Source organism: Natator depressus, chromosome 28, assembly GCF_965152275.1.
Source record: "Natator depressus isolate rNatDep1 chromosome 28, rNatDep2.hap1, whole genome shotgun sequence".
NCBI classification, from domain to species: domain Eukaryota; kingdom Metazoa; phylum Chordata; order Testudines; family Cheloniidae; genus Natator; species Natator depressus.
The window spans coordinates 2,926,013-2,936,882 of NC_134261.1; the positions used below are offsets into that span (position 1 = coordinate 2,926,013).

The 10,870-nt window shown below is 57.5% G+C and overlaps 1 protein-coding gene and 1 non-coding gene across 4 annotated transcripts; one reads left to right on the forward strand and one right to left on the reverse strand.

Moving 5' to 3' along the window:
• Window positions 1-858: 858 nt before the first annotated feature.
• On the forward strand, window positions 859-929 carry TRNAG-GCC (transfer RNA glycine (anticodon GCC)). The gene has a single exon. It is a non-coding gene; the product is annotated as a tRNA-Gly (tRNA).
• Window positions 930-7,521: 6,592 nt separating this feature from the next.
• Window positions 7,522-10,595, reverse strand: LOC141979017 (transcription factor HES-7.1-like). 3 transcript variants are annotated; one of them, XM_074941475.1, is made up of 4 exons: window positions 10,487-10,595; window positions 10,265-10,360; window positions 10,033-10,111; window positions 7,522-7,976 (listed from the first exon to the last, which is right to left on the reverse strand). In XM_074941475.1, the coding sequence occupies exons 1-4, from the start codon at window positions 10,526-10,528 to the stop codon at window positions 7,543-7,545; spliced, it is 651 nt and encodes a 216-aa protein (XP_074797576.1). In that variant the 5' UTR covers window positions 10,529-10,595; the 3' UTR covers window positions 7,522-7,542. The 3 variants fall into 3 exon arrangements, with proteins under 3 accessions (XP_074797576.1, XP_074797577.1, XP_074797574.1); XM_074941476.1 differs by having other exon boundaries at window positions 9,934-10,111; XM_074941473.1 differs by having other exon boundaries at window positions 10,265-10,542.
• Between the last annotated feature and the right edge of the window lie 275 nt (window positions 10,596-10,870).

A 10,870-nucleotide genomic window follows, 5' to 3' on the forward strand; every position in this document is an offset into this window, starting at 1 on the left:
TGACCCATAGCAAATGATACCGCTCCCTGCCTCCCTTGATGGCTTCAGGTGTGTAGATTGGGGTGCTTTGACGCAATCTTGTCACTTTCATCGGCTGGATGAAAGGAGGGGAATTGACACACACACACCCCTGGCAGGCGTTCCCAGGCTCCCACCGCTGGGCTGGGGGCTGGGGGCTGGGGGCTCGGGTGGGGGGAAATCGGGAAACTGCTGCTGGAGTTCCCGGGATGGGGGGTTGCAAAGATTAGCTGAGAGTGTCTATGTGTAGGGTACCCAGGCTTACCCCACAGGAATAGGGCCCTTCCCTACCCTCCAGAGATACCCCCTCCAACTTGGGCCCACAGGGTCTGGCTGTAGAAATTTGATGTGGGGCATTGGTCCCCCCTGGATTCTCTCTACTGGTGAAAGCTGGTGCTGTCTCCTGGTGTTGTTATCTGGAGGCATGAGAAGGCCAGGGGGACATGGGTTTGGGGGAAGAAAGAAAAAGACCCCAACTAGTGACAAAATGCACAGGAAGAGGCCTAAAATCTCCCCTCTCTAGGAAAACTTGATTCCAATAAAGCTGATACCAGGGACACCAGCATCCCCGGTCCAGTGCAAAGATGCCCTTGCCTCCCTGGGGAGAAGACAATGACCCTGGGGGGGAAGTGGCATTTCTGGACTAGACCCAAGCAGATGGCGCCCAGATGGTGGAAGCTGGCAGGAGCTTTGTAAAGTCAGCGGGGCAAGCGAGGAGGAGGGAGCCTGCTTGCACGACCCCAGCGTGCCCTGGCACGTGTACAAAGGAAGCAGAGATTGCGCTGGATGAGTGTTACAATAGCTGTGAAAACTGCAGGGGTGAAAAATCGCCCAGCAGTAGCATTGGTGGTTCAGTGGTAGAATTCTCGCCTGCCACGCGGGAGGCCCGGGTTCGATTCCCGGCCAATGCAAATGCAAACTTTTAGCTTCCATCTTTCCCTCTTTTAATTTTTGCCTTCTTTCTCTATTTTCCTTCTTCTTTTTTTCCTGTTTTCCTCTTGCATCTCTCTTTCTCATTTTCCTTTCTTTCTTTCTTTCTTTCTTTCTTTCTTGTCCTTGTTTTTTGTCTGTCTTTCCTTCTTTCCCAGGTTTTTGTTTGGTCTTATTTCTCTTCCTTGCTTAGCATTTCTTAGTTTTCTCTCCCTCTTGCTTGGCTTTTCGCCCCTCCACTCCAGGAAACTTGGCCACCCCATTCAACCCCATAAAAGGTTGGTACAAGGAGGAGGGTGACAAATTAACCTCTGAGGACAGGACAAGAAGCAAGGGGCTTAAATTGCAGCCAGGGCGGTTTAGGGAAAACGTCCTGTCAGGGTGGTTAAGCGCTGGAATAAATTGCCCAGGGAGGCGGTGGGATCTCCATCGTTGGGGATTTTTAAGAGCAGGCTGGACAAACACCTGTCAGGGACGGGTTAAATAACAGAATTGTAGAACCACAGAAGATCGGGGTCGGAAGGGACCTCAGGAGGTCATCTAGTCCAACCCCCTGCTCAAAGCAGGACCAATCCCCAATTAAATCATCCCAGCCAGGGCCTTAAAAACCTTAGTCCTGGTTTTTAAATACTTAGTCCTGCAATGAGGGCAGGGGGCCGGACAAGATGCCCTCTCGAGGTCCCTTCCCCCACCAGCGTCCACCGGTGCAGAGGATCCAAGGGGAACCAGTGCCCCGAGCGCAGCCCAACCCAGTGGAGGGGTATCTCTGTGGTGGGGGACACCCTTGCAGGGCAGGGCTCTGGTCCCAAGGGGGGAGGGGCCCTGCAAATAGACACCCTTACACCACCTTTGGATGTATCCATGCAATGCGTGTCCCTCCGCGCGCGCACACACACACACACACACAGAGGCATAAGGCTCCCGATCCCCCCAGGCCCAGCGGTGGGAGTCTCGGAAAGGCCGCCCGGCCTTGTGGGTCTATTTCCCCCCCCTTTGATCCAGGCTCTACAACAAAGGGAGCCCAGAGGCTTGGCAGCTGGAGCCCCTGGGGCCGGGAAGTGAAGCCCCTGGCCGGGAAGGGGGGGCTGTGCCCCAGGGGAGACCCCCGCACACTCCCAGTCCCAGTGCGGGGGAGTCTGGGCCACAGGCAGCTGCTCCAGGGAGTGAAGGGAAAATCTGGAGTCAGACCTGTACCAGACACAGAGTGAACACACCAATCCCCAGCACACACGCTCACACTACTTTCTCTCAGACACACACTAACACAAAACACACACACGTTCTCAAACACTAACACAAAACACACACACCTCCCCTCAGACACACACTAACACAAAACACACACACCTCCCCTCAGACACACACTAATACAAAACACACACACGTTCTCAAACACTAACACAAAACACACACACCTCCCCTCAGACACACACTAACACAAAACACACACACATTCGCAAACACTAACACAAAATACACACACATCCCCTCAGACACACACTAACACAAAACACACACACGTCCTCTCAGACACACACTAACACAAAACACACATACCTCCTCTCAGACACACACTAACACAAAACACACACACATTCGCAAACACTAACACAAAATACACACACATCCCCTCAGACACACACTAACACAAAACACACACGTCCTCTCAGACACACACTAACACAAAACACACACACATTCTCAAACACTAACACAAAACACACACATGTCCCCTCAGACACACACTAACACAAAACACACATACCTCCTCTCAGACACACACTAACACAAAACACACACACATTCGCAAACACTAACACAAAATACACACACATCCCCTCAGACACACACTAACACAAAACACACACACATTCTCAAACACTAACACAAAACACACACACATCCCCTCAGACACACACTAACACAAAACACAGACACGTCCTCTCGACACACACTAACACAAAACACACACACATTCTCAAACACTAACACAAAACACACACACATCCTCTCAGACACACACTAACACAAAATACACACACATCCTCTCAGACACAAAACACACACACTTCCCCTCAGACACACATTACCTTCAAACACTGATAAACGCACACAGCCTTACGCTCACATACCAGACCCGCAATAACTTGAAGGAGACACACTCTTTTTCATACACACACACACTAGGGTTGCCAACTTTCTAATCGCACAAAACCAAATACTCTGGCCCCGCCCCTTCCCGGAGGCCCTGTCCTCTTCCCCGAGGCCCGCCCCCCAGGCACTGCATTCCCCCTCCCTCAGTGACTCGCTCTCCCCCACCCTCACTCATTTTCACTGAGCTCGGGCTGGGGCAGGGTGTTGGGGTGCGAGAGGGGGTGAGGGCTCTAACTGGGGGTGCGGGCTCTGGGGTGGGCTAGAAATGAGTGGTCCAGGGTGCAGGAGGCCGCTCCAGACTGGAGCAGGGGGTTGGGGTGTGGGAGGGGGTGAGGGTGAAGGCTCCGGCTGGGGGGTGCAGGCTCTGGGGTGGGGATTAGGGGGTTTGGGTGCAGGAGGGGGCCCCAGGCTAGGAGGTGGGGATTCGGGATTCGGAGTGCAGGAGGGGGCTGCAGGTTGAGGCAGGGGGTTGGGATGCAGGATGGAGTGAGGGCTCTGTTTGGGGGTGTGGGCTCTGGGATGGGGTCAGAGATGAGGGGTTTGGGGTACAGGAGGGATTTCCAGGCTGGGGGGTGGGTCAGAGGGGTTCAGGGTGTGGGAGGGGGCTCCAGGCTGGGGCAGAGAGTTGGGATGTGGGAGTGGGTGAGGGATCCGGCTAGGGGTGCAGGCTCTGGGATGAGACAATTGGGGTGCAGGAGGGGGCTCTGGGTTTGGGCGGGGCTCAGGGCTGGAGCAGGGGGTTGCGGCTCGGGTCACGGGCTTACTGCGGGTGGCTCCCGTCAGTGGCGCAGCAGGGCTAAGGCAGGTTACCTGCCTGTCCTGGTTCCACACTGCCCCCCCGGAAGCGGCCAGCAGGTCCGGCTCCTAGGCGGGGGTGCCAGGAGGCTCTGTGCGCTGCTTTCCCCCTAACACATGCACACAGACACACACAGGGCTGGCTCCTATGTCTCTGTGCTCTTAAGCACAGGTTTTTCCCCCCTCTGGTGAAAACCCTGGCCGCTTGCTCCCAGTTGGAGAAACAATCGGGGCAGGAAATCTTGGGGTTTCTTTTCTTCTCAGTATTACCCAGCTGTTCCCTGAAATTAACCTGGAAACAGAAGGAGATCCAGAGCCTGGCGAGGGGCATGTCTCTCACCCTACCTCACTCTTAGACTCAGAAGAAAGGGGTCTGAAATCGACCCCCACTTTGTTCCACTGTCCCCAGGACTTTGTCTCTTTCTCCCTGTTGGGGGGACCCTTGCACAGATCCTTGCACAGATCCTGTGATCGTCTATAGTGTGAGAGATGCACTGGAAGATCGAACAGGGCTAAAATCTCCACGGTTAGTAGAAGCAGGCGGGTGTGTGAGCGGATTGGCCTTTGGTCTTTCCCCGGGTGGCCATGACACCGGTCCAGTCAATCCAGGTAACACTTGTGGGCGGCGGGTATAATAGGCCTGGGGCAGCTAGGCCACCCCAAACCCAGCCCGTGGCCCCAGCCACGCTCCCCCTCTCCCCCGAAGCCAGCAGGCCGGAGCTTGGGGCCTGCGAGCCGGGGCTTGGGGTGGTCCGGCCAGGGCTCCTCCAGCTCCAGTGGCGGGGGTGGGTGTGTGTGCTCAGGGATCCAGCGGCTGAGGGGGGGTGGAAGGGGAGGGGGCTAGTTTCCCCAAACGGAGGGGTTCATGCACCACTCCTGAGTAACACCACTCTCCCCACCCACTGGGAATCCTGGATTCTTTCTCGGGTGCCAAGATGCCCCTGCCGGGATCCCTGGGCTTGCCAAGCTGTAGCTGGAATTGCTGTGGGCCATCTGGTGGCTTCATGACATTAAGAAGAAGGGGTTTTCCCTGCACGCAACTGGGCTGCAATGTTATGCTTAGGGCCCTTTGTTTTCGGGTTGTATTTTATTGACTTTTTCCTGGGCATTTATCAGTGTTTAGAAAGACTCCTAGCAAAAAACACCGGTGCCAAAAATAACGTCTCTGGGTCAATAGCGGGGTTTATTTTGGCGGCTGAAAAGCCGCGAGTAGATTAATGCTTCCACCAACGGAGCCCAGTGCGGTTTCCTGCGGAACGAAAACAGAACTCAAACCACAAAGCTACCTCGGAGCCCGCCCCGGTTTGCTTACGGTGTGTATCTCCTAGACCGCCTCCACTCAGAGATATGTAACCGAAACACAGCTGTCGTAGCCAGCGTGTCGCATTTTCCTAGCAAAGCGAGTTCCTTTTTTGATATAGTTGAACGGTACAAAAGTGGGGCGAAAACGGGGAAAATACTGAATAATACTTTTGGTAAAACCCGGGATTTTTTCCGGTCAAGATCGGTGCAACCTGAAAACGAAGGGCCGTAGTTAATGTGGCCTGGGACAGCCAGCTGCAGCGTTGCTGGGTCAGTGGCAGGCTTCGGGGCTGCCATCCAGAGCCCTCTCTCATCTCTTTCTGATTTCTTGATGTTTCTTCTCCAATGTCCCCTGAAAAAAATCTAGCTTGCTTTTCTTACATGGCCATCACATAGGGAACAGAAATGTAAGTACCCAGGGAGCAGCTATTTAATAACGGGCCCTTCAGTCTAGCAAAAAACATGGCCTGGAAGCTGAAGCTAGACAAATTAAGGTTGGAAACGAGATGTGTGTTTTTAACAGGGAGCATCATTAACGATGCAGCAATTTAGCAAGGACTGGGGAGGATTCTCCATTGCAAGGAATTTTTAAATCCACACAGGGTGTGTGTGTGTGCTGGGGGGGGGAGGCGGTAGAAAGGCCGGGATACACGGATGTGTGTGTAAAATGGAACAGGTGGGGGGGCAGTAAATTCACCCCTTTGCCTCACTGGCGGGAGGGTCTCCTTGGCCAAGAAAAATGACCCGGTGAACGTGACTTGGCAGGCAGCGCACGGGCCTGTAACTCACATGATCTAGGTTGAAATCCTGACTCTTCAGCGGGGAAGTCATTTCACACCTCCCGTGCCTCAGTTTCCCCCTGTGTGATATGGGAGGCAACGGTCCCCCGGCTCTTTCATGAAGCACTTTGAGATCACTGGGTGGAATACAGCTAGGGATCAATATTATTGGGGCTCGGTATTATTAGGGCAATTGTCTCCCATCAGCGTCTGCTAGAGAGATCCCTCCCCGTCCCCTCGGTGGGGAGCCCAGTGCCCCCACTATGCCCAGTGCCCCCCCGACCCCCTATATCAATGCACAGTGCCCTGCACAACACCACCCCAGCCCAGTGCCCCCCTGCCCACAGCCCCACCACAGCTGCCCAGCACCCCACACAGAATCCCCCCTCCCTAATGCCCCAACACACACATCTTCCCCGCCCCCTCACAGCCCAGCGCCCCCCACAGACCCCCTTCCCCATGCCCTGCCTCCTGGCTGCACTCACCAGCCCCGCTGGGAGGCTCCCTCAAGACCCACTTGACTGGAGGGACCCAGCTAAGGCCCCCACACTGTCCCACCCGCCCCCCCACTGGCTGAGACTGGCCAGGCTTCTGCACCCTGGGAGACGGGGGGGGCCCCACAGGTGGTGGGAAGCGGAGACTGCCCGGAGCCGGGGGTGCACTGGGGTCCGGCCAGGGGGCTGAGAGGAGGAGGGGAGTGGGGCCAGGGGGCGGAGAGAAGCCCTGGGCAAGCCAAGAGGAGTAATTGGTGGGCAGCGGGGAGCAGGGTCTCCGGGCACAGCGCAAACGGAGCAGGCCGGGGGCCCCTTCTGAGCATGGGCCCGGGTCCACGGCACCATTGCAAACCCGACACTGGGTGGGGGGAGTAGATTCCAAGCAGGGAAATTGGGGGGCAGAGTAGATCCCACGCAGGCCCCATGCAAAGAGTCACAACGCCCACACAGTGGGCAACACAACCCCCCTTTTTGCCCCTATGCCCCAGCCCCACCCGTTTTGATGCCACGGAAAGCCGAGATCTGTCAGAGTCCGCATTCGAATTTTTATTTTTCAGAAATACACAGATGGGGAACGGGGGGTGGGAAATATATATATACAAGGGGGGGGGGAAATACCCCCACTCCTCTCCCCTTCCCCCCCCCAGCTCTGGCTTTCGATCTATTATCTTGCTCTTGGATATTATTTTAACGTCTAGGGTTAGCTGGCTAAGCCTCTGGACTCTCAGGGTTTGGTCTGAGGTAGACAAAAAAGGGACGTGACCCCCGCCCCGTTTCTCACCGACCCATAACAGCATCTTTAAAAATCACGGGGCGGCCGGGGGGGCGGGGGGGGAATCAGCACCTTGATTCGCCGGCTGCTTTGGGCGGGTGATTTTTCTTTTTGAAAGGAAAACCCATCCTCGCTGGGGCTTCAAGGAAAATATTATGAAGTTGCAATAACCACGCACCCCCCCCTTCCCCCCCCAAAACACCCCTCCCCAAAGATCCCACCCCCATAAACCTCCTCATATACAATATATAGAGAATCTAATATACACTCTATGGATTTACAAGGGGGTCCCCGGCCCCTATGGCCATGGTCTCCAGACATTGAGCCCCTGGGGCTGGCCAGCAGAGTTCTGTGAGCCGGTCAGCTTGTCCCGCGGGCCCTTGGGGCAGTTCTCCAGCTGGGGCCGGCCGGCCGCGAGGGTCTGCAGTCTGTGGCCGGCGGGCAAGGCCGGGGCAGGGTGCAGGACGCAGGCAGCGTCCCCGAGCGGCGGGCTGCAGCTGGGCAAGGCGTCGCGGGCGTGCCGGCCGTGGGCCGGGTTGGAGGAGGGGCTGCCCGTCGGCAGGTCCCGGGGGGTGATTTTTCCCATGGAGTGGCAGATGCGCTCCATCAGATAGGCCTTCTTGCCCGCGCAGATGCCGGGGCTGGAGTGAAGGAAGTGCGTGGCCTGGCTCAGGCATTCCCGATAGCCGCTCTGGTACCTCCGCAGAAAGGTCTCCTCTTGCCTCGCCGGCTCTGTGGTGCGTTGCCAAGACCGCCAACGACAAAGGGGGCGAATTAGCGAGGCATCAAGCAGTGGGCGCGCAAAGGGGGCAGCAGGGCAGGTGCCCCGAAGCGGCCTCTGATCCCCAAACCGCCGGGGACAGGACACCCGACACCCTCCAGACTGAGAAACCCCACCCCGGGGCTGCTAAGGCAGGGGCTTTGCATGGTGTGCGCGGGGGACGGGGCGAAATAAGCGGCATTTGACGCCCTGCGTGGAAGCCAGTTTTAAACGGGGAACGTACACGGGGCCAGACCCTCAGCTGGTGTAAATGGGTTCTGCGTGCTGGCTTCAGGGAAATACACTACAGACCCCACTGAGATCTTGCTGACAATGGTTTGCTACTCGTGTAAACCGGCCAACCCCAGTGGAGTGACTCCAGATTTACACCGGGGGGGAGTGAGAGGGGAATTAGCCTCTGTGACTCAAGCGGACTGACTCCAGATTTACACCGGGGTGAGTGAGACAGGGATCAGCCCCCGTGACTCAAGGGGACTGACTCCAGATTTACACTGGGGTGAGTGAGATGGGGATCAGTCCCCGTGACTCAAGAGGACTGACTCCGGATTTACACTGGGGTAAGCGAGAGGGGAATCAGCCCCTGTGACTCAATGGACTGACTCTGGATTTACACCAGGGTGTGACTAAAATCAGAACCAGGCCCCACCAGTTGGGTGTGACCCAGTTGAAATCAACAGCAAAATGACCCCGGATGCCAAAGCTGAAGCAGGTCTTGCGGCCAAGCAATGTATTTCTGTGTGCCCCATCCCGGGAGTCACTGAACCTCTCCCTGACCCCCACACAAAACCCCGGAGGCGGGATTTAAAAGACAAAAGTCACCTAACATGGATCTGGCTGGTTGGGGCTGGGGGAAGAGAAAGCCCAGGTGAGCTCCTGCTGGAGAAGGTGAGCCAGAGGCCAGGGCTGGGCCTGGCAGAGTGGGAGCTGAGTCCAGAGAGGGGGACTTAATTTCCTGCCCAGGTCCACAGCAGAGAAACTGAGGCCACGTCTACACTTAATGGTGGCAGCTAGGTCGAGGGGAGAAATCCGTAGCTCTGTCTACACCCGGGGTCAGGCCAGGGTCACTCAGGGGGGCGGCCGGTTCACACCGCTGAGCAAGGTAGTTCTACCCACCTGATTTCCTAGTGCATGACCAGGCCTGAGATCAGGATCTGGCCCTGCGGCCGGGCCGACCCAAGACAGGAGTGTGAGAGCTTAAAAGCCTGAATGGGGTGAGTGATGGGGGCTAAGGGATGGAGTTGTGTATACACACCCACACCACACCCACACCCACACACGGGCTCATCCTGTCCAGTAGGGGGCAGCGGGGACACCCACCCACCCCCACTTCTCAGGGAGGCTTATTGGTGGTGCAATCAAAGTCACACCCACCCGAAACTCTTGGGCCAAACCCTCCTTCCCTTCCCCAAGTGAGCCAGTCCCAGAGCTCCCACGAAGCGTCTAAACACGGGGGCACTCCCAATTTACACCGGAGCGAGAGGAGAACCTCCAAATCCAGACTAAAGGCCATGTCTCCTCTGGCTCCAGTGTGAATCCGAAGTAACCCCATGGGCGCCCATAGGTCTGGTTCCCCCCCTCGCTCGCCCTGGTGTAAAAACACAGACGCCCAACCGGTCGCCCTCCAGATTTACACCAAGGCCAGCGAGGGCCCCAACGGAGCGACGCCAATTTGCCCCAGCTGAGCATCTGTCAGGTCCAGACCGCCCCGGAGCTGCATCGAAAGAGGTGCGTGGACGGGGGAGACCCACCCCATCGTTGGACGGGTCCTGGATCAGGAAACCCCCCAGGGAGAGGGGAAGTGGAGGGCGACCAAACACCCCGATATCAGGGCCTTTGTCTTATATACGCAGCTATGCCCCCCTCCCGCCCAAAAAGGGACCCAATTTTTCACACTTGCTAGCCGGTCACCGTAGTCGTATCTGGTCCGGGCCCAACTTGGGTTGGCCAACGGGCCCCCCCGGGCTAGAGCCAAGGAAGAGGAGTAGCCGGCCGCGCCGAAGGGGATACCTGCAGGAGGCTGGGTCCTCACAAAGTGGACTGTTTTTTGTAAAATTTCGGCCTTTTCAACTTTGGGGTTTTTAAGTCTCTGCAAGAACAATAGCAACCAAAAAAAAAAGAGAGAGGGAAGGAAGGAAAAAGCGGGGGGAAGGAGGGGAAGAAAGAAAGAGAAATATGCGTTGTATCATTCGGTTTGGGGCAGCGGCGGGGAAACGGGAGGAGGAAATCCGATTTGGCTTACCTCGTCCTGGGTGGCTTCTAGGAGGAGGAGCCGGAGTCGCTCCAGGCTCCGGTTCATACGGTCCCGGCGCCGCTTCTCCATCAAGGGCTTCAGGAGCTGGAGGGGGGGAAAGAGAAGGAAGGGGGGCAGCTTTTGAAAGAGACACCCCGAAAGAGCGGGGAGATCCGGGCAGGGAGCCCCGGATCCGGAGTGAGACCCGAAGCGAGCGGACTCCGGAGTTACCTTCTTGTCCTGTTTGCTGTCCCACTGGGCGCTGCTGCTCATGGTGGCGGCGGCCGGGCTGGGGGGGCGGCGGGTCCCCGGCGGGCCCTTTATAAGCCGGCCCCTGCCCCAGACCCGGCCCCGCCGGCGCCGCCCCCGGCTTTGATCCGCCGCCGGAGCGTGGCTGGCCCCCGCCCCCGCGGTGCGGCACACGAGTGGGCCCGGCCCGCGGGGGGCAGAGCGCCCCCCCAGCCTGCCCCCCCCAGCCTGCCCCTGCTCCCCCGTCCCTACAGGCCTGACCCCCCACTTCCCTACCCCTCCCACTCCCCTACAGCACTGACCCCCCACTTCCCTCCCCCTCCCCCAACTTTCCTACAGCCCTGACCCCCCCAACTTCCCTCCCCT